The 24,466-nt window shown below is 49.8% G+C and overlaps 1 protein-coding gene across 2 annotated transcripts in view; it reads left to right on the top strand.

Moving 5' to 3' along the window:
- NEURL1 (neuralized E3 ubiquitin protein ligase 1) overlaps positions 1-24,466 on the top strand; it is a 79,817-nt gene that overhangs the window by 25,197 nt on the left and 30,154 nt on the right. Inside the window, exon 1 of one of the 2 annotated variants that reach the window (XM_084763250.1) lies at positions 22,750-22,878. The exons of the other annotated variant lie outside the window; for it this stretch is intronic. Within the exon in view, the coding sequence (XP_084619376.1) occupies positions 22,845-22,878 (34 nt within the window). The 5' untranslated portion in view covers positions 22,750-22,844. Of the gene's footprint in view, positions 1-22,749; positions 22,879-24,466 lie in introns of those variants that run through there. 2 annotated transcript variants of the gene reach the window in all.

Here is a 24,466-nt window from a genome sequence, read left to right as displayed (position 1 = left end):
TTACCCGCTGAGCGTCCCCCCAGCTCCACTCTCTAGCTCTTTAGCTGCCTTTGTACCTGACTTTGTACCACGACTGTCACTGCCGCTGCTACTCCATCGCTGCTTGCAACGGCCAAAAGCAAAACAACAGCAACAACAAAACAGACAGACTTGTGAGAGAAGCCCTTTCCTCGTTCTGTTGTTGCAAGGGAGTGTCTCCCTTTGGCTCACCCCGACACAAATGAGCTTAGGTACATGGCAGGGGCACCGGCACCAATCACAGAAGTTCTTCATGCAAATAAAACATATTGTCTGTATCAGCCAATCACAGACAGTCTTTTATGCAAATGGAAGTCCACCCTGGCACCAATCACAGCAAGTCCCCCACGTGTGTACATGAAAGAGTATACCCCCACGTATGTATGTAAGTGTGCCCCATGTATTTGCACCAGTCGCTGGCCTTCTGCGGTGCCACCACTGGAAAGAATAGCTCCCTCTCTTGAAGGGCAGAAATAGAGGTGTCAAAACTGTCCCAGCTGTTGGAAGCAGGTGTGGCCGGGACAGGACCTTCAGAGCTGCAGATGTACTTCACCAGCAAGCGGTTGTGGGGACAAGTTCTGTACATCAAGGCATTCTGGCAAGTTGCTTGGGTCACAGTCCTTTTCTCAAGGTGGCTGAGGCATCAGAAAAGGATCTACTATCTATCAACTAGAGGGTCAAGTTATTCCGGGCGCCCCTCCCCACACCTTCCCTTATTTAAAGGAAAAATAAACAGTAAAAGAAGTATTATTAACATTAGCTGTACCTTAACAGTATTTAGTGCTCTATGCTTTAACTCCTCCTGTGCCTCATAGAGAGGGTTCTCCTAATGTGTCTCAGAAATCACTTTCGCTGTCCCACGGAAGATGAATTGATGCGAGATGAGAGATGGAATGGAGCTGTTTGGGGGGATGTGTTCAAAGTCCAAAGGGATGGGCTTGGCAGCCACTGTGAATGGTCAGTGTAAATGGCCACCAGGGAAAGAGGAGAATCCAAGATGGCGCCAGCCTTTCAGATGACAAGGAGGACAGTACTCAGGAGCTCAGGCAGAGGAGAATTACAAGGGAGGATTGAAGGACACGTTCTGGTCAGGTTATAATTGGAGGACCCCTGACATATCCTGGGGACAACGTTGGGTCAACAGTTCCAAGTGTGAGCTTGAAACTTACGGGGGGGGGGGGGGTGCGGGGTGGAGGTCATGGCTAGAATGTTTCAGCTCTAGTGTCACTTAAACTGTGAGGACGAACAAAGTGTCATGGGATGGGAAGGATTGAGGCATGAAGGAGGCATTGGAGAGGTGCAGTGAGAGACCCGGAGAAAGGCAGAGGCCCCGAGACGGGAGGAGAAGCCCCTGGAGCAGGCACAGTGCAGTGGCCCTGAGAAGTTAGGGGGTCTTTGGTTGGCACGGTGGGGTATGTTGCCCAAAGGACCACATACAGCTAAAAACAATTCTGAAAAGAACGAAGGTAGAAGACTCACACTTGCTAATGTTAAACTTACTAGGACCACACAGTAGCCACAACAGATGGTCCACGGAGATAGACGTGTAGACGGATGGAACTGGGCGGAGCGCCCGAAGCGGGTCTTCTTATCTATGGCTGGCTGTTTTTCAGGGAGAGTAAGCCAGTCTTTTTTTCAACAAGTGGTGTCGCAGCAATTGGATATCTATAGGCATAAGGATGGACTTAACATTTAAAAATGGATCCATGGCACCGTAGGCAGCACCTAAAACTATCAAATGCTTGGAAGAAAGCATAGGGGAGGAAACCCTTGATTGGGCTTGGGGACAACTTCTTGGGTATTAAACCAAAAGCACAGGTGACAGAAGTGCTGCTGCTCAGTTGGTGGTGTGACCTTGGGAGAGCTGGGCCTGAAAGTGAGGCAGATTAAAATCGTATGCAACAGCCGACTTTGTTCAGCACATCAGACAGTTTACACTCTAGGGGTTAAGAAGACTCACCCAGGGGTCTGGAGAGATGGCTCAGAGGTTAAGAGCACTGGCTGTCCCAAAGGTCCTGAGTTCAATTCCCAACAACCACATGGTGGCTCACAACTATCTGTAATGAGATTTGGTGCCCTCTTCTGGCATGTACAATGCAGACAAAACACTATATATAACAAATATATCTTAAAAAAGAAAGAACAACCCAAATGAAGTTTATAATCACAAAGACAAGGCGTACACAGCAAAAACATGTTTTTTTTTCATAGAGACATATAAACAAATAATAGCCAGTCATATAAATAATCTGAAGTAAACTCACTCCTGTCTGCTACAACTGGAAGGGGGTACAAAAATATTCCAAGAATAATTCTATGTTTTGAAGAAACAGGTCACAAGACTCTTGTCCTGTTTTCTTGGCGCTGTCTCCCAAGCACTCAGAATTCTCCTCACAGGACTCCATTCTTGGACTGTGTCCCAACAAAAAGAAAACAGAGAAAGTGGATTTCAGTAGACATTCTGAAATTCACACCTCAGACAATAGTATAAAACTTGCCTGGGGCAGGAGGATGTCTTGTGCCTGCTAGTTCAAAACCAACCTGAGCAACACCGTGAGGCCGTGTTTCAAAACACAAAGCAAAACAGAAAGAAAAAGCGGGCCACCAGTATTTACAATGTCTGCCTGCATGTGCTCCCCTGGCCCTATCACAGCTCACCTCACGAATACTCCTTTTCAAGACAGGGTCTCTCTGTGTAGCCCTGGCTGTCCTGGAACTCACTCTGTAGACCAGGCTGGCCTCGAACTCAGAGACCCCGCCTGCCTCTGCCTCCCGGGTGCTGGGATTAAAGGCATGTAGCAGTGATACTCTTTTTAAAAATAAATTTTACATATAAAAATTTAAAATAAATATTACCTTTCCTTATGTATTGGGAGAGGACCACTTGCTTTCTCCACTATGTGGCTCTCTAGAACTAAACTTGAGTTGTAGGCTTGGCAGCATGTGCCTTACCTGCAAGCCATCTTGCTGGCCCCTTTTAGGGTCCTGGCATCCAAAGGACACATCTTTTCTTTTTCTTTGTGAAGGTCAAAGTCTCATGTAACTTAGGCTAGCCTTGAACTCATGTAGCCAAGGATGATCTTGAATTTCTGCTCCTCTTGCCTTCATCTCCCGAGTGCTAGGATTCTAGGCCTGTGTCACCACACCTGTGCAGTACGGGGATCCAATCCATGGCTTTGGACATGCTCGGCCAGCTGGACCCCTGGGCCATCTTTCACAAAATTCCTGCCAGTGAGATGAAAGTTGTCTATTATATTATTAACAGGATTAAAAAAAAAAAAGCAATGTGAGAGCTGAAGAGCTGGGTAAGGGCACTGGCTGCTCTTGCAGAGGACCTAGGTGTGTTCCCAACATCCACACAGTGGCTCACATCTGTCAGTTCCGGAGAATATGATTCCCTCTTCTGGCCTCCGTGGACACCAGGCATACACACAGTGGACATACACACAAGTAGGCCAAACAATTCATACCCTCGAAATAGAAACAGATAAATCTTTTAGAAAAACACTGTGCAGCAGTTTGCAGAATGTGAGCCTGTCTGGATGAGGACTGTTCTCTCTCTTTCTCCTTCCTTCTTTCCCTTATCTTCTTCAGTCCTTTCTTTCAGCTAACATGCCTTCCAGCCTTACTGCGTACTAGGCACTGTTCTAGGCACTAGGGTATAGCACTGGACAAATTCCCTGTGTCAGAACTATCTTCTTTGGAGGAAAAGCAGATTAAGGCGCGGGGGGTGGGGGTGGGGTGGAGAAGAGAAGGTGCCATATGGGATGTCAGATGGTGAACAGTGCTGTGGAGAGAGAGAAGTCACGAGGGGGCACAGCTAGGGATTATGGGTGGGTGGGGGTGTTATGTTTTTAAATCTGACTGGCGGAGGAAGCTTGAGGGCATTAGAAGGCAGCGGTGGAGAGAATGATGCAGGGAGCCAGAACTCTGTGGCTGCATGTCGTGTCATCCACTCTGCAGTGTGCTCATCACCCGGCTACTCAGTGTGAGCAAACACAGGCTAACTCTGACTAGATGCCCACACTCCCTCCGGGGGTTAGTTTGAATAGCAATGTAGGGAGTGGGATGCCTTTTCCATTTTTTTTTTTTTGTCTTCCAAGTCAATATTGTTTTTCAAATTATTATTGTTGTTGTTGTTGTTGTTGTATGTGTGCACATTAGTACATGTGGAGGTCAGAGGACACAACTCAGGGTCTCTCACTGGCCTGGTCTCACTCACTTGCCAAGTTGTCAAGACTGGCCGGCCAGAGTTCCACTTGTCCCCACCTTCCCAGTGTTGAGACTACATGCCTGTGCTATTATTCTTAGCACTTTTTACCTGGGCTCTGTAAACTAAACTCAGGTCTTTGTGTTGAGTAAAACCGTATCACTCCCCTCTCATTTTTGCTTTAAAAACAAACAAACAACAACTACAACATCTCTGGAATTCTTTTTCAAAAAGATTTCATTATTATGTATACAGTGCTGCCTGCATGTACACCTGCAGGCCAGAAGAGGGCATCAGATCACATTATAGATGGTTGTGAGCCACCATGTGGTTGCTGGGAATTGAACTCATAACCTCTGGAAGAGCAGTCAGTGCTCTTAACCGCTGAACTATCTCTGCAGCCCCACATCTCTGGAATTTAATTTTTTACAAAGATGAGCTTTTATAGCCCTGTGCCTCCCCAAGGTGACTGTGGTCTGCAGCGGGAGCACCTGCTTCTACAGCTGTGTTCAGGGCGGAGCATGGTTCTGGAAAGGCCTATGGTTGCATATATACTCCACATAGGCCACTTTCCTGCTATCTCCTCCACACACCCAGAGACAGGGTGTAGTAGCCCTGGTTGGCCTTGAACTCACTCTGGGGACCAGGTTGACTTTTGAGCTTGCTACAGTCTTACTGCCTTGGCCTCTTATTATCATGGCTCTCAGCCTCTTTTCCTTCTTTTATTCTCCATGAGTGTTCCAGCCAGGGCTGGATGTTTCCAAGTGTGTGAACTCTCTTGCCCTCATGGAAATCTCTGAGTCCCTCCCAAGGCCCTCATGCCTCTACAGGATGCCTGGGTCTGACTCTGGAACAAGGAGCATTTGTTTGTTTGTTTTTCAAGACAAGGTTTGTTTGTGTAGCCTTGGCTGTCCTGGACTCACTTTGTTGACCAGGCTGCCCTCGAACTCATAGCAATCCACCTGCCTCTGCTTCCCCAAGTGCTGGGATTATAGGTGTGTATCACCGTGCCTGACCAAGAGCATCTTTTAAAAAGTATATTACTATTTTTATTAGGACAGTGAGTGTGGGGGTAGGTGCCGCAGGAGGCTGGAAGGCACTTTCTGATCCCCCTGGAAATGAAGATACAGATGCCTGGCAAAAGCAGCATATTCTGGCTCACAATCTGAAAGTGAACCAGGCAGTTCACAAAGGCAGGGAAGTCAGGGAGGCGGGAGCTGCAGGCTGCTGGTCACATGGCATCCATAGTCAAAGAAGCAGAGAGCTGCATGTCAGTGCTCAGCTCACCACCTTCTTCTTCTTCTTCTTCTTCTTCTTCTTCTTCTTCTTCTTCTTCTTCTTCTTCTTCTTCTTCTCTTCCTCTTCCTCCTCCTCCCTTCTTCTTCTCCTCCTTTTCTTCTTCCTCCTCCTCTTCCTTCTTTCTTCTTCTTCCTCCTCCTCTTCCTCCTCCTCCTCCTTCTTCTTCTAATTTTGTATTGGCTCTCTGTGAATTTCACACAATGTACCCCAATCCCACTCATCTCCTTGTCCCTTCATACCCTCCCTCTGCCCTTGCAACCTCCCCCTCCCCCCCCCCCCACCAATAGAAAAAAAGTTTCATTGTGGAAGTTGTAGTGGAAGTTTTGGTTTCTTAAAAAACCCAGTTATGTTATGTTTTTGTTTTATCCCAAGTGTGGGATATGGAGATGCTTTTAGTTTGTCCACAGTTGGTAACAGCTTTGTGCTGCTCAGAGAGGGGCGTGGTCTTTGTCAGCTGCAGTTAGTGGAATTTGAGGACTCTGAGTGTGTCCTCAGAATATCAGAAGCTAGAGACAGAGAGGAATCCTTTGAGGAGATTCTTTGGGTGGGGGTGGGGGTGTTTTGAGGAGACAGATGGAGGAGGAAGAAGGCTGCTGGTTTGTTGGACAGCTGGTTACCCTGACGACTGAGATTGGTATTGCCCCTAAAGACCCCAATAACCCTAAACAGCAAAAAGTAGCTAAAGAAAACTCCACCCTCTCTCCCTTCTAACCTTATTTCACTCCTACCCAGTGTTGGGGGGTTGGAAGATATTAGGGTGGATAAGGGTTGGAAGGGAGAGGTAGAGGTGTAAGAAACCCCATTAAAATAGATAATAAAAAAGTAGTGCTAACAGGAAGCTGTAGTGTGTCACAGTGTGTCCCACAGTATACCCTTTTGTCCACACTTTGCTTGCAAATGTTCATTGCAATGACTGATTGGTCTGGTTTGAGGCCTCTGGCTTCTCCTTCGCTATCAATACTGGAACTCCTCTCAGATATCCTGTTGTTGCCCTGTGTCTTGGAGATCCTGCAATTTTCTATCTGTAGGATTGGCTTCTTTGCTTGAGTTCCAGCATTCACTGATGGGGTAGATGTTGGGTGAACCAACTCAAAGCCCCGGATCTGGGCCTGGGAGGTATCTGAGCTGGTCGGCCTTCCTACATCCACATCATGGAGAGAGCTCTGTAGTACCGCCCCTGCTAGCTCACCCAATGCTGCCGCCACATCTGCACGCACACTCTACTGTGCTTCCTGGATGATGTGTGTATGGGTGCTGATGGGGGAATTGCTCTTCCAAGGACTGCAGATGATGAGGGGTGGGGCTAGCTCTCCTGCATTCACAACCTCAGGGCTGTTCAGCCTCGGACATCAGCATGGCTCTGGGCAGCAGCCCAGACCAGAGATATCTACCTGACCTTTGGTGGTAACAGATCTCTGCTGCAAGGCCGTGGACCCAGACATGACCCTCAGTGGCAGCACAGGACAGGACCCCATCACGGCCTTAGGTGGCATCACTGACTGCTCACATCAGGCTGTTCCTCACTACCCTCCAGTCTCCTGTCTCTCTTCACTGTGCACGCATCCTTCTTCTCTTTCTCTTCCATTTCTCCACCACTTCCTTCCTCCTCTTAGTGGCCCATGGTCTCTGGGCATCTGGGGTCATTTCAGGAGTACTATGCTCTGCCCATGCAGTGTGGTCGTCTTGGGCTCACCTCCTCACTGGGCCATGTGGCCCCAGGTCCGTTTTCTTCTTTTTTTATTTATTCTGAACCCCTAGCCCATGGAATGGTGCTCCCACATTTAGGGTGGTTCTTCTCAGCTCAGTTAACATGTCTAGAAATTTCCTCACAGACATGGCCAGAGATTTGTCTCCCAGGTAATTCTAAATTCTGTGAAGTTGACACTCAATACTAACCATCCCACTTGCCTATCTATAACTTAACGGCACCTCTCCCCATTTTTTTGGACACAGGGTCTCATGTAGCACAGGCTGGCCCCAAATGTTCTATATAGCCAAGGAAAACTTTAAACTACTTCAGATCCTGCTGCTTCTATATCTTTTGGGCTGGGGATTATAGGCATGCACCATTACACTTGATTATTAAACCAACGCTTTTTTTAAAGATTTATTTATTTTTATTGTATGTGTATGTGTGTTTTACCCACATGTATGTCTGAGTACCATGTGCATGTGCTACCTGTAAAGGCCAGAAGAGAGTGTCAAATCCCCTGGGACTTGAACTTATAAATGATTGTTAGTTTCATGTGGGTGCCAGGTCCTCTAAAAGAGCAGCCAGTGCTCTTAACGACTGAGCCATCTCTCCAGCACTTGTTTGTTGTTGTTGTTTGTTTGTTTTTCGAGACAGGGTTTCTCTGTGTAGCCTTGGCTGTCCTGGACTTGCTTTGTAGACCAGGCTGGCCTCGAACTCACAGAGATCCACCTGCCTCTGCCTCCTAAGTGCTGCAATTAAAGGTGTGCGTACCACACATGGCCTCTCCAGCGTTTTTTAAGGGACTAGAGTATTCTTAAAACATTCAGGTTCCTTTGTACTTTACTTATTTAAATGTTTATTTCCGTGTATGTGTGTGTATGAGGAAGATCACATACCATGGCATTTGTGTGGAGATCAGAGGCTAAATTGCACGCATCTAGCTTTTATACAAATCCTGTGCTGAGGTCCTTCAGCTTGGGATGCAAGCCATTTTAGCTTTTACATACTTACTTTATTATTTTGTTGTTTTCTAACAGGTTGTCAGGTCGCTCTGTTGGTCTTAAGCTTACAGTGTTGCCAGTGGTAACCTTGAACTCTTGATTTTTTTTTTTTTTGGTTTGGTTTGTTTTTTTGTTTTTGTTTTTTTGAGACAGCCTTGGCTGTCCTGGAATTCACTCTAGACTAGGCTGACCTGAACTCACAGACATGTGCCTGCCTCTGCCTCCTGAGTGAAGGATTAAAGACCTGCACCACTATTCCTGGCCTCTCAATCACTTTTTGAAGTGTAAAGTCTACTGTGTTAAATATGTGCACTGTTTTATAAACATCATCACCTCCATCTCCAGCTTCTCCTTTCCCAAACTGAAAGTCTAGCTCAGTAGCTCCCTGGTTCTCACAGCCCTTAGTCCCTAGTGACCACCATTTTTGTTTCTATGAACTTGATTACTCTTTTTTGTGTTAGATAAATGAAATTGTGTGGCATTCGTCCTGTGTAAATGGTATATTTCATTTAGCACAGTGCCTTCCATGTTCATTTTTGATGTAGTTTGCATCAGAACTGTTTTCTTTTTAATTAAAAAATATGTATTTATTTATTTTATATATATGAGTATTCTCTTTTCAGACACACCAGAAGTAATCATATTCCATTACAGATGTTGTGAACCACTATGTGGTTGCTGGGAATTGAACTCAGGACCTCTAGAAGAGCAGCCAGTACTCTTAACCACTGAGCCCTTTAATTTTTTTTTTTAATTGACAGGGTCTCACTATATAGCCCTGGATGGCTGTAACTCATTACATAGACCAAGCTGGCCTTGAGCTCACAGAGATCCCCCTGCCTCTGCTTTCTGAGTGCTGGAATTAAATGCATGCGCCACCCTGGCTGGCAGAAATTCTTTTCTTATTAAGGGGTGGGGGATGCTACTGTATTATATTTACACACCATATTTTGCTTACCCATTTATGTGCTGCTGTTACCTGCATGGCTGTGAGTGTGACCTGACTAGGGTAGGGAACGAAGAAACAGACACATACAGAAAGGCTATGATCGGGCGGGCCGTGCGCTCTGCTGGAGATGTACCAGCAGTCTGGAAACTCTGTGCTTTTACTATAGACAGCTGAACGAAGAGCTGGCTTAGCTGATCTCGACAGGGGCTCATGTGGGAGAGAGGCCTCAGGCTGCTGTCTCTGGGACATCCGTGTTTCTGATTTTCCTGTTTCTACCTTCTAAGTGTAATCCCGGGATTATAAGTATGTGCCATCATGGCTGCTTTATGCTGCCTGAGACCTTAGGGATAGAAGCCTGGGCATCAAGTGCTGGACAAGCCCTTAGCCAAATATGTTTAACTTCTAAAAAGGTGAAAATGTATGTGTGTGTGTGTGTGTGTGTGTGTGTGTGTGTGTGTGTGTGTTGGGAGGATAGAGATAGACAGAGAGTGAGTACGTGTGAGCAGGTACACACGCCATGGTATGAGAGTCAAACAACATCCAGGACTTGGCTCAGTCTTTCAACTGTGTTTCCAGGGACTCAGGTCACCAGGCAAGAGTTGCCAGTGCTTGCTTTAATTAACTAATTAAGTAATTTACACCCTGACTGCAGTGTTCTCTCTCTCCTTCCCTCCCAGTCCTTTCCCTGCAACTTCTCTCCCTAACATCCACGCCTCCTCACTTTCTCTTCAGAAAAGAGAGACCTCCCCAGGAGTAGGTGGAACTCCGTGAGTTCAAGGCCAGCCTGGCCTACAAAGAGAGTCCAGGACAGCCAGGGTTCTGTGTAACAGAGAAACCCTGTCTTGAAAAACCAAGGGGAAAAAAAGAAAGAAAGAAAGAAAAGAAAAGGGCAGCCTCCCATGAATCAATGGGCTGTGGCCTATACATTGCAGTGAGACTGGGCACGTCTTCTCCTAGTGAGCACTTTTACCCTCGGAGTGATCTCGCCAGCCCCCGAGTATGCTTAACGTTTAAATAAAGAGGCTAATTATTTTGTACAAGAGTTAAGCCATTTTAAATTTTCACCAGCAAGGTATGAGCTGGTGTGAGTTCTGGTTTCTCTGTGTCTTCACCAATACTTGTTAGCTTTGGCCCTTCTAACGGATGTGTAAGGTAGCTCGTTCTAGTTGGAATTTGCATTTTCCTAACCACTAACTATTCTGAGCATTTTCATGTGCTTTTTTGGTGGGGGTTGTTTCAAGACAGGGTCTCTATGTGTTAGCCTTGACTGTCCTGGACTCGCTGTGTAGACCAGGCTGGCCTTGAACTCACAGTGATCCACCTGCCTCTGCCTCCCAGGTGCTGGGATTAAAGGCATGCGCCACCACGCCCGGCTTCATGTGCTTTTTGTGTCATTCACTGTGTACTTTGGCGAAGTGTCTGTTGAATTCTGTGTCCATTATATTTTTGTTGGATTACTTTTCTTATTGTTGAATTGTGAAAGTTCTTTATATATACAGGATTCTCAGCAGCCATCTCAGGCTGTCTGTTGCAAGTATCAAACCCTGGCCTGGCCTGGCTTTATCAGTGAGGGGTAAGAATTCCTGACACAAACAGGATATCTGGCGTGGGTGGATTTTAAGTGAGCCACGGCAGCGCTGCCACTTGGGGGAAGACTTGCTTCTAATCTAATGATATGCCACGACCATCCTGGGAACCCCAACCAGACACACAGTCTCTGGAGGGAAGAAAACGACTCCTCTGGTACTTTTTTTTTTTTCTGGACAGCAAGGAGCTTATTTAGAGTGTCTGTGGGAAATGTCACCCAGAAGCCCTCCTGCCATGCCTCATTGGCCAGGTGTGGGCCACATGGCCATTCTCTTCCTAGTCACTGAGGCAAGAGGGATAGAGTCACATGACTGGCGTGAACCAGTGGAGGCAGCAAAGGACCATCTGGACAGCTTCAGAAACCACCCCTGCCATCAGGTATGGTGGCATCTGCTTTTAAGCCCAGCACTCGGGTAGGGGTGGGAGCAGGGGTGGAGGTAGGGGTGGGGTGAGGGCAGGGCCTGGCATCTGGGCCAAGGCAAGAGGACTCTGTCTTCCAAAACCAAAGATTAGGAACGTAGATCAATAGAGTCCTGTCTGTCACGTGCCAGGCTCTGACTTCAATCCCCAACCACACACAGACAGACAGAATTGCAAACCGCCCCTGCTTGGGTGCTTCCTTGGATACTCTTGACCGGTCTGGATGGACTAATGTCCGTCTCTAACTTCTGCAGGGGATGCTCATGCAGGGTTGAGCATCAGTGACATCTTGGACCAGGACAGATGTTGAGAGTCAGGCACCGTGGCCGTGACGGTCTTGCTGAATAAATGTGGCTTAAACAAATGACCTAACCTCTTAGAACGTCACTTTGCTAATCTGTTCCATGGGACTAGCCCTCCTAGAGCTCCTGGAAAGGCTCAGTGGGCCCATGGGAGCTGGCAGGCTTTGTGCCCATTGACACCTGAGGTGGCTGCCTAGCCCCTCATCTTAACTTCCCTCCTGCCAGGAGTAGCCAGCAGAGATTTTTTTTTTTTTTTTTTTTTAGCTCAGCTTCCTGTCATTAGAGAACGAGAAGGGGAAAAAAGAAACCCGACAGACTGGGAAGCCACAAGCAATCACAGTGGGCTTTTTTCTTCTCAGAAGGTGTGGGCTTGAACAAGATGCTATAAATGGTTCATGCAGACGGGCTGAAGGTGTGCTTCCCACTGCTGCTTTAATCAGGAGAACCTGGGAAAGGTGCTGGGTGCAGGGCGTTCATCAGCTCTTCCCTGGGGTCCTGCAGGGGGTGGACAGGCCTGCCATATGCACCCCTGCTTCCTTCAGGAGAGATGGTGGGACAAGCTGTATATTCTGCTTCCTCAATGTACAGGACACACTTGGTGCTTAGCTTTCTGGCTGTTTCTTAGTGAGGCACAGACCGGGGCTGCCAACATGTCAAGGGAAGCCCATGCCTTAGGCTATGAGGTACTAGGCCAGGTGGCCTGTCACTTTTGGCTCCTAGTGGGCCCAGAGGGGTCAAAGTGGGCATGGAGACAGGGAGGGTGACCTCCAGGCTACAGACTGGAAGCTGGAGAGGAGAGAGCTGGGTCGGAGCCAGGACCGTACACCATCCCTAGCGTCCCCTCTGCTCTTCTCTTTGTTTTCTTCCTGACTGTGTAAAATACTCTTGGCAGAACTCTGGGTGCCACCATGTTAGATGCTGGGCATCCATATTGCTCTAAATGGGAAAGTCCATGCAGGCCTGGCCTGCCTTGGATGGGTAGCTCTGCCTTGGGGCTTTGTGATCTCAAGAGTTGCAGGATAAAAGCAAGCCGGGAGGTTCAGAGTGACCAGTGTAGGAGGATGTGCTAGGTAGGGGACAGCTTTCACAGTAACAGGCCTTTGAGATGTGGCCATGCTCTAGGGCTTATGGCTCATGTGCATGGAGTACTTTGGTGGGAGGGTGGATATCGTGGGAGGTGAGGCCAGATCCATGGGATGGGGCCAGTTTAGAGAGTTCTGAATGCATCCCAGAGGACCAAGCTGATCCTGAGGTGTTCAGGGACCACCAGAGGCTCTGACATACAGAAACTCCAGCCTGCCAACCCTAGGAAGGAGGCAAAAGCAAGTAAGTATCCCAGTAAGAGTGATGTTGGTAGCTTGAGCTCTGGGAGGGGCTGGAGGGCGGAAGGAGCTAGACTTGTAGCTCCTCAGAGCTTAGTCATTATTCAGAGGCCACCCAGCAGGGCAAATGCGTGGGTGATGATGTCAGCAGATGCTTTTTTTTTTTTTTTTTGAGACAGGTTTTCTCTGTGTAGCCTGGTTGTTCCAGGACTCTCTTTGTAATCCAGACTGGCCTTGAACTCAGAATCTGCCTGTCTCTACCTCCCTAGTGTTGGGACTAGAGGTGTGCACCACCACATTTGGCTCCGCTTTTTTGTGTTAAGCTTAGTTTAAGCTGTTTTGTAGCTAGCTGTGTAACCTGCACCAAGTATTCTGTGTCCCTAAGCCTCAGTGGCCTCGCTGAGTATGCCAAGTTTCCAGTGCTGGCCTCTCCTTCTAGGGTCCAGGGCAGGTATTTCAAGATGACAGTGGCAGACAGAATTTTCTTAGTTATATGTATATTAGTTACTTGTCTTATTGCTGCGACAAAAGCAGCCGGAGAAAGCAACAAACACGATTCTAAGTTGTAACTGTTGCAGGGAATACAGCCTCGCTTGCCAGGGAAGTTATGGTGAAGGGAGCAAGAGGTGGTTGGTCACATTGTATCCACAATCAGGAAGCAGAGACAAAGCTTGCCCAATGCTTGCTTTCTGAGTTTTAATTAGTGGGAGACCCCAGCCTGTGGAACGGTATCACCCCCTTTAGGATGGGTTTTCCTATCTCACTCAGTCTAATCTAGAAAATCCCTCACAGACAGTCTCAGGGATTTGTTTCCATGGTGACTCTAAATCCCATTAAATTGACAACAAAAGTTAACCATCCCAGGTAGTCACTGGCCTTGGTCCCTGCTTTAGTTTTATATAAGGGAAGGTACTAGGGGACAAAGGAGCCCTCCAGGAAAGCCTCCATGGAATGCTGTTTCCCATTCTGTGACCCTGATTCTTTATCAGCAAGATGGGCAGGTGGGGGGGGGGAGTGGGGGAGGGCCCGACATGATGGGGACATTATGGCGTGTCCGTGACGGAGGCTCCATCTAGATCACACTGGAATTTCTAGGCTGTTCTGGACCTTGTTTCTATCTCCTGTTGCTCTCTCTGGCAGGTAGGGCACTGTCCTTCTCAACTCCGTTTTTCCTGAGGTTTGAAACTAAGTAGTCCGAACCACCCAGGAGCCTGATCCTAACACCTCCTTTTCTGTGACCCCCACCCTGATATTTCAGCGGTAGCAGAACTGTCGGAGTCACTGGACTGCTGGCAGTGGTTAGTTGCCAGTGCTTTCCTGGGAGTGTCTGATCCTAGAGTAGAGGCCCTTGTGGGTCCTGGGCCATCATCTCTCTGTGAACTTGCTAATGATGCTCAGGGTCTGAGGGAGAAAGTTGGAGAAAGACCCTGTAGGATACGGGAGCATGTGGAGGGCTGGCCCAGCTGGCTCTGAGCTCTGCTGTCCTCTACAGACCAGACCTTGGATGAGCAGGAAGGAGGACAAAGCCAGAGATGCAGGCACTTTAGGGAAGGCACAGGGGCTGCAGGAGGCCTAGGGGTATCCTCAGATTTGCCGTGCTGCGTGTGTGTGCATGCACGTATGCGCGTGCATCTGAGTGTGCATGTGGAGAGGGATGGGGGAAGATTCTTCCTTGCAGAGGACGTCTTTATCCTCCGCACGTCCAGCTGCCAGCTTTGCTTATAATCCAGCCGCCCAGCAGGATCAGTCAGGTGCATGTCTGCATCTCAGACACAAGGTTTGTTCCAGCACATGTGTCCTGTCTCCTGCGTCACTCTGGTGTCCTCTCTGCTTTTCCTCCCTCCGTGCATGCCTCGTTGTCTTCTTTCCTTTCTGTCCCCAGAAAGGTTATGCTGTATACAGATCTTATAGACTTCGAGTGATGATTTATCACTTGTGCTTGGACAAAGGGCTGGCTTCCAACTTAAAATTCACTCCACTCTGACCGGAACCAGAGCACTAACCAGGTGACAAGGGAGAATGCTTAATCTCCTTTCTTAGTGGAACTGGCTGCTGGCCCGCCCTCTGACATGGCATTTGCATATGTAGTGGGTGTGTATCAGTCCGCATGCAAAGCTTAGAGGAGCCCTGCCTGATGAGGCACGTGTGTAGGGCTGGGTAAACAGGAGATGGTGCTTGCTGAAGATGGTGCTTGCTGAAGCAGGCTCTCCATTTCTTCTGCCTGGAGTTACAGAGTCTGTGCTCACACCCAACGTTCCCAAATTACTTCTTTCCCCGGGTTCCCCCTGCGTTACTGACACAACGGTGGCCAGGCAGCCTGCCTTGCCGAAATTGTGTCTTTTGCTCCCATTAGAGGAGTGAGCACAGAACCTCAGAGAAGTTGAGAAGTTCGCCCTGTCATGTGATGGCAGAGCTGGTTTATGTGGCTGCAAGGCCAGAGCTCCCAATCCCCACACAGTTGGCACAGTCTTTCCTGGGAATAGGGATCTGGGTACCTCTGTGTCTGGGTCCTTTCTGCCTGACAGAGATGGTGAACCCTCTGTCTAACTCAGGGCAGCAAGGCTGCCTGCGAGGCTTGGCACTGGGGGGCATGAGCAGGTATGTTTGTGGCTTGGAGGGTCTCAGAAGATGCTACTGGCAGTGAGCCTGAGGCTGGGGGGGCGGAGCTAGGAGGGGCCCCCAGCTCCAGGTTGTTTGCTCAGATTCTCTTTCAGCCTCCACCCCCGCGCGCCTGCACCTGTTGTGCTCCCATCATCCCTGGCAGCTGGCAGCTGTCACTGTTTAGGGCACCTGTCCCAGAGGACGCCCTCTGGTCTCCTTAGCTCCGGTTTCTCTGCACCGTGCAGCTTTTGTAGTCCGTGTGCCTGCTCCTCCCATGTCTCTGTCTCCGCCTCCATTCTCTTCCGGACTCCAGGTAGCAACCTGTATTTTCCTTGGGTCTGGATCTAGAAGGAGTCTGGGGGCAGCCTTCCCTGCTCCTCATTCTCCAGTTCCAGGCCCAGCCTAGTAGGTCAGGCAGGGTAGGGGGAATGGCCCTGGCGGGTCGGCATTAAGCTCTAAATACCAGATGACTCATCATGGCAATCGAATTATCCTTTGTTCTTGATGGAAAACAAAGCAAAACAAAAGCTAACCTCAAACAGTAGAGCCACCAGGAGTGTTTCCAGCTCCTCCCCAGCAGTCCACTTCCGCTTCCCCCCCCCCCCACTTCTCCACATGCCAGCCGTTGTCCCTGTCGCATAAATGAGAAGGCACCCACACTTCCTTCAGCCAGTTGTCTGTACTCTGCATTTGCCTATAGGCCACTCTGAGGAAAACCACAGAAGACATCAGTCCTGACCAAGGCCTCACCCGCCATGCCTTGAGAAAGCCCACACTTTTCTGAGCCCCGCCTGGGCCAGGGGCTGGACCCACTGTCCTCTGGAGGCCCTTCCCCCTTAGCCTACGCTTCTGGTGAGGAGTTAGCTGCTCCCTTCTGCAGGCACTGGCTCTCCCTTTGACTTTCAGCTCCGAGAAGGCGGATTTAGACAGAGGGGCAAGTGCCAGGCCATGGGAAACACGGATGAGAAAGGGCGGGGTAAAGAAAAACTTGAGCTGGGCAGCCTACCATTGAAGCCCATGAGGAAGGAGAGAGTACAGACAGGGTGAGGCAGACAGGGGAGTGTGGTTCGGTGGGGGGAGGGCATTTACTTTTGTTTTATTTTTATTTATTTATTTATTTTGGTTTTTCGAGACAAGGTTTCTCTGTATAGCCTTGGCTGCCCTTGACTCACTTTGTAGACCAGGATGGCCTCGAATTCACAGTGATCCGCCTGCCTCTGCCTCCTGAGGGCAGGAATTAAAGGTGTGCACCACCACTGCCCAGTTTATTTTTATTTTTTTAAGTTAAACTCATTCTCTCTTTTATTAAGAGTATATTTAAATTTTAAAAATCTTCATTTATGTTTGAATGTACACACACACACACACACACACACACACACACGCTCAAATAGGCACCCCAGGGCACGTGTAGGGAAGTCAGAAGATAACCTATAAAATTTGGTTCTCTTTTTCTACCATGTGGGTTCTGGGACTGGAACACACACAGCTTGGTGGCAAGCGCCCTTCATTGCTGAGCCGTCTCACCATCCCTAGAGTTTACTTATTTATGACAGAACTTCTCTGTGTAGCCCTGGCTGTCCCAGTATTCTGTAGACCAGGCTGGCCTGGAACTCAGAGCTACAGCCTCTGCCTCCTGAGTGCTGGGATTAAAGGTGTGCGCCACCACTGCCAGGCTCTTATTGTTATTTTGATGTGTCTGAGTATTTTGCCTGCGTGTATGTCTGCGTATCATGTGCATGCTGGTCCCCACAGAGGCCAGAAAGAGAGGGGAGGAACTGGAGTTACAACTGTGTGCTGCCGTGTCAGTGCTGGATATTTGAACCTAGATCCTCTGGACGAGCAGCCAGTGCTCTTAACTGCTGAGCTGTCTATCCAGCCTCCAAGAACATTTAAAATTTATTCTTCGACAAGTTCATATATATCTTGATCGTATCTACCCTCAGTTTCCACATGGCTCTGCCCTGGACACCCTCCAACACATCTGCTTCTTGCTTTTCTGATTTTCTTTCTTTCTTTTTTATTTTTATTTTTTATTAATTTATGTTTTTCTGATTTTCTAATCCACTAAGTCCAGTGAATGCTGTCCTTGTTCATGGGTGTAGGGCGTAGGGTGTTTTTTTTTTTGTTTTGTTTTTTTTTTGGTTTTTCAAGACAGGGTTTCTCTGTGTAGCCTTGGCTGTCCTGTCCTGGACTTGCTTTGTAGACCAGACCTGCCTCTGCCTCCCCAGTGCTGGGATTAAAGACCTGCACCACCAGGATTAAAGGCAAGCCCCAGAGTCTTATCAGTGGCTACATCCCTGGAGAAAGTGACTCTCTGCGAGGAGAGTCTTGACAGCTACATGGGCTCAGAGACCCCAAGGGACTGAAGTTTCCCAAATGCAGCGAGAGCACGTGCCACTCCCCAGGGAAGTGACTGAAGATTACTTCAGCCTTCAGTATAGCCTCTCTGAGCCTCAGTTTTATGTCCTGCAGAGTGAGAGAGAGAGAGAGCACTAACTCATGAAGGGTTGCTGTGGCGTTAGCTGAGATTATGTATACAAAAAAATCCATACCCCTGCTTGGCACAGGTGTGTGCTGAGCCAATAGAAACACTGTTAGCCACCTCTGTTGGCTTGCCTGAAGACTTATGTGTTTGTCACTCTCCTTGCTGTGACAAAATCCTTAACAAAAATCAATTTAAGGGAGGAAGAGAATGATCTTTACCTACAGCTCAGCGGGAAGCCCATCGCTGGGAAGGTTGCAGGAGCATCAGGAGCCTCCTCCGCCAGGAAGCAGAGCATGGACCACAAGTGCGAGTGAGCTGTCCAGTGTCAAGGCCAGCTCCCAGTCACTCGCTTCCTCCAGCAAGGCTTCACTTCTTAAAGGTTCTACAACCTTCCAACTTGGCTAACTGGGCCAAGTACTCAAACCTATGGAAGGCACTGTGTACTCCAGCTGCGGCTTGCTTTAACCCTTTCACAGCCTCGGCTCTGTGTGGCTGAGGAATGCCCACTGAGCTGTTTGCCTATGGCCCCAGAAGCCTGACTCCGCCATGGTTTGCACCGTCATCTGCCTCCTGGCTTCTGAGCGGTGAGGGGTGAGTCTTGCCTGCCCCGTTGGTTCATGGTGGTGCACGGGGAAGCTTGCTCAGTGAGTAAGCACTGCTCTCCCCATCCCTTTGAGCAAATGGAATCCTTTGATTAAGTGGAGGCTTGTGTGGTACCCCAGTAAATAAAACCTAGTAGGGATGCGTCTCCAGTCCCACCCTGAAGAAGGGGTGCCACCTCCCCTAAAGAACCCCCGGCACCACTCTGAGGAAGGGAACAGGACGTCGCCGCTGCCTTCTGAAAACAGGGCAGCAGCCTGTGGGAAACAAGACCCAGGTAGGAAGACCCCTTTGTTCTGGGGTCTGTTCTGGAAGATGTCGGAGCCCCCTAGGTGGCCCCTAATTTGGAATTTTTCCTATCCCACCAAACAGGTTTCTCGCTGTTTAGCTGAGACTGGGCCTCAAGCTCACACGATCCTTTCCCATCCGTTTCCTGAGCGTTGGAATTACACCTGTATGTCACCCTGCCTAGTTTCTATTTCATTTTTTTCCCGCCGCCCAGCTGAAGGCCTCCTCGACTCCCTCACCACAACCCCCCACTTCTGCTGCATTTACTTCTCAGCTTTACGCCCCACCGTCCTGTGAGTGAACCCCCATTCTACCGTGAGCTGTTTTTCCCAAGGACCTCCTCTGCAAGGCATGATGTGAGACTCAAGCGGGAGTGAGGGAAGCCAGGTGCTGGCCCCATCCTTCCGGCGGCTGCTGTTTTCTGTCCTGGCACCTCTTGTCTCTTCCCACGCATGCCCCGCACCAGATGGCAGAGTGACCTTTTAGAAATGTGTGTCTGGTCTTGTTCTCCCCCCCTGCCCCCCCCCCCCCCCGCATCCTTGCTGAAGCCTGCCAGGGTTCCCTGTTGCTCTCAGGGAACTAGCCTGGTCTTTATCCTAATCTTCCAGGCCCTAGTGTCATTTAGTCTTGCCAACAGCGAGGCTCTTCTACAGATCCAGTTCTATCTATACCAGCCTTGATTTGGGAATATGCTGGTTTCCTTACGGGCCTGTGGGCCTTTGCACGGTTTATTTTCCGTAGCACCCCGTTCCCCGATACACCTCTACAGTACATGGACATGAACCTACAAATCTTGGCCCTGCTCTGGCTGCTTTTCAGGAAAGCCTGCCTCAAAGCTCACCAGAACCCGAATCTGAATCTGTGGTTTCAGAGTGCGTTTTAGGAAAGTGATGATGTACTCTGCGTGGTGGTTGACTGAGAAATGTCTGTTTCTCTCAGACCCATGAGAGCTCGGCCTTGCCTATTAGGGATCACATCTCACCCTCGCTGTGTAAGTTAGTGTTTGGCATGTAAAAGATGCTCAATAACTGTGGGTTTAGCTGCGTTAGGTTGCTGAGCCCTGCTCAGGAGAAGCTGGGCTAGACTAGGTTCTAGATAGGCCATGGCTGCCTCTGCGTTGTGCAGAATAATACAAAGGTTAAAAGAGACCTAGCTATGGGGCTCAGAGGAGAAACAAGTTCCAAGAATGGGGACTTACCAACTGCCTGCAGCCTCAGGGAGGCTTCCTGAATGGTTTCCCCAGTACTGGGCAAGTAGGGAGCGAGCATCATCTTCAGTGGGAGAAAGCGGGAGCCAGGGGATGAGGGAGGCTGGTATGCGGGATGCTGAACCATGAGAAGACTAGATTGGCATGTGGGAGAGGCTAGTGGGCCAAGGTCCAGCTGGCTATATTAAAAGGCAGGTGGGAGCTAGGGGAGCTCCCCGGGTAAAGTGCTTGTTGTCCACACATGAGACAAGACTGTGGCTCCCCAGAGCCCAGGTAAAAGCTAGGCAGGCTTGGTGGTTGCCTACAGTCCCAGAGGCTGAGGGGCAGAGACAGGGGGCAAGAAAACTGGCTAGCTAGACTAGCCGATGGGTGAACTCTGGATTCAAGTGAGAAGTCTTGTCTCAGTCAGTAAAGTGTCAACTCCAGGCCTCCACATTCGCATGTTAATGTGTGCATCCCCACAGACAGCTGACCCCATATTCACACATGTATATACACCATACATACATACACATGTAATTAAAGTGTGTGGGCAGGGGGCGGTGCTGGAAAGAGACACTCTTGTATGTAACCCACTTAGAGCAGCGCAGACATGTCAAGGATTTGCCTTTAATCCCCCATAGGTAGGGGCTAGGGGAGTGTGTGTGTGTGTGTGTGTGTGTGTGTGTGTGTGTGTGTGTGTGTGTACCCACAAGTGAAGGGAGCTTCCTTGCATAGAATTCTGAGTCACAGCTGCTTCTGCTTCTTCTTCTTCTTCTTCTTCTTCTTCTTCTTCTTCTTCTTCTTCTTCTTCTTCTTCTTTCCTTCCTTCCTTCCTTCCTTCCTTCTTCTTCATCCCTGGTAGAGAGAACCACCATGCAGGCTCTAGGCCCTTGCACCCAGGGCCTGCCCAGCCTTCTACCTACTGACCCCAATTAGGTCCCAATTGTCCCTTAAGTCTCTCTGTCCTTCTGCCAGATTCCAGTTGGGGGAGGTTATGTGGTATGTGGGCTGCAACAGTGTCTTGAGCACCATACCTTTGTCTGGGAACATAGATCTTTGACTCTAAGGATGGCCTGGGAAATGGCAGCTCTCACCTGGGAGAAGTGCTTATCCTGGAGAGAGTGTGACAGTGTTTTCTAGACCTGCCTAGGCTGGAGTGCTAGCGCTGCTGTGACATGCTGGGATCCTCAGGCAAGTTCTTTGCTTCTCAGAATACCCACTTTATCCAGGCTCAGTGGCGCACATCTGTAATCCCAGCACTCAGGAGGCAGAGGCAGGCGGATCTTGTGAGTTCGAAGACAGCTTAGTCTACAAAGTGACCCCAGGACAGCCAAGGCTTCACAGAGAAACCCTATTTTAGAAAAAAGAAAAAAAGCCAAGCACGGTGGTACACGCCTGTAATCCCAGCACTCAGGAGGCAGAGGCAGGCAGATCTTTGTGAGTTCAAGGCCAGCCTGGTCTACAAAGTGAGACCATGGCCAGCCAAGGCTACACAGAGAAACCCTGTCTTGAAAAACAAAAAACAAAAACAAACAAACAACCCCCCAAAATACAAGCAAACAAACAAACAAACAAACAAACCATAAGCCTACACCACCCCCCCCCACCCCCACCCCCCGCTTTTTCTGTAAAATAGGTGTAAGAATAGCTCCTGCCTCCCAGAGCAGTCCCTGTGCATTGCTCCCTGCACCGTGAGTCCTCCCTGCATGGCTTTGCCCTTCTGGTGGCAATTTGGGCTTGCCACCTAGGGCTAGAAGGATTTTCCACAATTACAACCTCTGTGCTTTCTTTTTGCCTAGGTGCAGGGTGCATGCACCTGCACCCTAAGATTTCTCCAGAGGCCGTGTGACTCTGTGGGAGAATGCATGTAGTGCAGTGGGCAGGAGGGGAGCAAGTGGGCACAGTGGTGATGCTTAGGTATTTGTATTTGTGTACACGTGTCTGTTCATAGGTGCGTGGCACAGTGCAGACATACTGTGCGGGTCAGTGTGGCTGTGCAAGTGTGTGAATGTGTGTGGTTAAAAAGACAACTGGGCATGGGGGGTAAAAGCCTGGATTCTGGCACACTACCCAGGTCCTCAGCACAGCCCTGCTACCTTCTGGTTAGCTCTCTTTTCATAGACTTCTGGATGTTGGAAGGTACTAAGTGGTGCCTATTGATAACAGCAGTGGTGCTGACCGTGAAGGGGTTAATCCTTGGGAAGTGTGCTTGCCACAGAGTCTGGAAGAAGACAGAAGTGATGTGAGTTCTTTTGCACCTTAAGTTTCCTAGCTTGGCTGTGGTACCCTGAGGGCAGGGGCAAAGTCAATGCCGTTCCCATCTCATCACGCCCTTGCTTCCCTCCTTATCTGCATGGAGTGCCATGATGTCCCCTGAAGATCGAATGGCTATTGGCCTGGGTGACTGGGAGGAGTTGTGTGTATCTCATGTCCGTGGGACAGTGTCTATGTGTGTGTGTGTGTGTGCGCGCGCGCGCTCTCCACTGGGGCATCTCCAGTGCTTTCTGGAGCTTGGCTATTTCAGGAAGCCTCCAGTCTCCTCCTCCTTATGTAAATAAACATGACAGATCCCTTTGCCTGAACCAGCACGGAAGGTGGGGGAGGCTCCCAGTGGGTGGGAGCTGGGAGGCAGCAAGCACAACCAGGGGGTGTGCGTGTGTGTGGCCGGCTGGCTGGCGGGCGGGCAGGCGGGCGGGCAGGCGTGTGCATGCAGGAGGGAGAGAGAACGTGGGGGTGCAAAAGGGGCCGCTTGGCCCTGCCATGCCGGCTGGCCGCGGGGGAGGACAGGGGGAAGGAGGAGGGGAGCTGGCAGCTAGGGCTGCTCAGTGACGAGGCCGGCCGGCCAAACGAAGGTGGCCAAGCTGCCAGCGGCCTGAGATGGGGGGACAGATCACACGGAACACTCTCCACGGTAAGGCCCTAGTTGATGTCTGGGGTTCCACCCACCCCGAGCCTGTGGACCACTTGGGAGGTTGGAATGGAGAGGCATTGAGAAAGAGGGTTTAGTCATGTGTCTGCTCTGTCACTCTTGGTGGGCTCTGAGGCTGTGTGTGTGTGTGTGTGTGTGTGTGTGTTTGTGTGCAGGGGTGGTATTTGGGTGTTTGGCACTATGGCTGGAGAAAGAGGTCTAGGGAAAACTGGAAGGCCAGACATTTGAGTTTCCCTGCAAAGTGGCCTTGTCCTCTTACCAGGGTATGGAGCAGCCTCGGAGTGGGATGTGAGGTCCTGGGTATTCCAAATGTACCTCTTGATGCAAATCTCACTTAGACAAGTGCGGGGAGAGTTGATAGGTCCTGGAGGTAGTCTGGGAGAGATGTCTGGGCACCCCATATGTATACACAGTGCCTGTGCTCTTGAGTTTGCGTTGGAGATACCTGTGGGTATATACCTGTGCCAGCTTGTGCCCAAGCACACAGGTGTGCTTAGTGGCAGCCCCCACAGAGCCTGACCTGGTTCTCCAAGGGAGGAGAATAAATATCTGGCAGATCCACAAGTAGGGAGGGAAGGAAGCGGGCTGACTGGCATCCTATGTGCTGGGCTCTGTTTGCCTGGACTCTCGTCTCCTGGACTACCCAGCTCTTGTGCTGGGGTCTTGGGAGCAACATGGCTAATGTGGAAACAGATCCAAAGGGGAACCCTTCCTCAGAAATGGAACTAGGATCCCCTACAAATTATCTGGAGTCAGAATGCCCGCCTCTATGTCTGTGACTCTCCCTACAAGGAAGGCAGGGTCTTGAAGGTAGGCACCCTCCTGCTGAGTCTATGGGAGAAGCCCAGGCAGGAAGGAGGGCAGTGTCAGGACCTGGGCTCTGGCTTAAGGCTCAGAATGGCTGACCAAGGCCTGGCCTGCCCGCTGTGGCCGGGGCTCACTATTGGCAGAGGGTCTGGAGCCAGCTGACATTTTCCACTGGGGTCAGACCTGGGCAGGCTGACTGGGCAGGACAGAAAGGCCCTTGAAGCACGTGGCCACTGTCCTCTGGCTGCCTTGGAGCAGACAATCCACAAGTCTTGGGGCATGAAGCCCTAAGACCTGCTGAGCTCATGCTCTTAAGTAGATGACATCGCTGTGATAAGGATGCGCCGGCTGTATCCAGTGTTCTCACGTGTCAGCGGGACCAACAGTAGCTTCTCTCACAAGGTTATAGGGATGAGTATACGGATGGGGCTGAGTAGAGAACGCAAAGTGGAGCCACCTGGGTCCAGGGTCAGACAGTCCTTCTCCTTTGGGTATCCCATGCCCCAAGGAACAGCAACATAATTGGATGGGCATCTAGGCTGGGTAGCCATTTCTGAATGTTAAGCAAGTGTCTCATTTGCCTACACTCCCTTCCCTGTCAAGTCAGGCCTCTCTCCCCTGCTTGCTCGGACTGTTGCCTCAGCTGCCATCACATGAGTAGGGGGTGTGTGGAGGGGTGTGCCTGTGTCTACCAGTATCAGCAAACACCGCCCATCTGTCCTCACACGTCCGTACCCACATATGTCCTTCTGTTCTGCATAGT

The sequence above is a fragment of the Acomys minous genome, assembly GCF_964271855.1.
Source record: "Acomys minous genome assembly, chromosome: 2".
In the NCBI taxonomy this organism is placed as follows: domain Eukaryota; kingdom Metazoa; phylum Chordata; class Mammalia; order Rodentia; family Muridae; genus Acomys; species Acomys minous.
The sequence above is the reverse complement of the archived record's forward strand: the minus strand, read 5'-3'. Positions and strand labels throughout refer to the sequence as shown.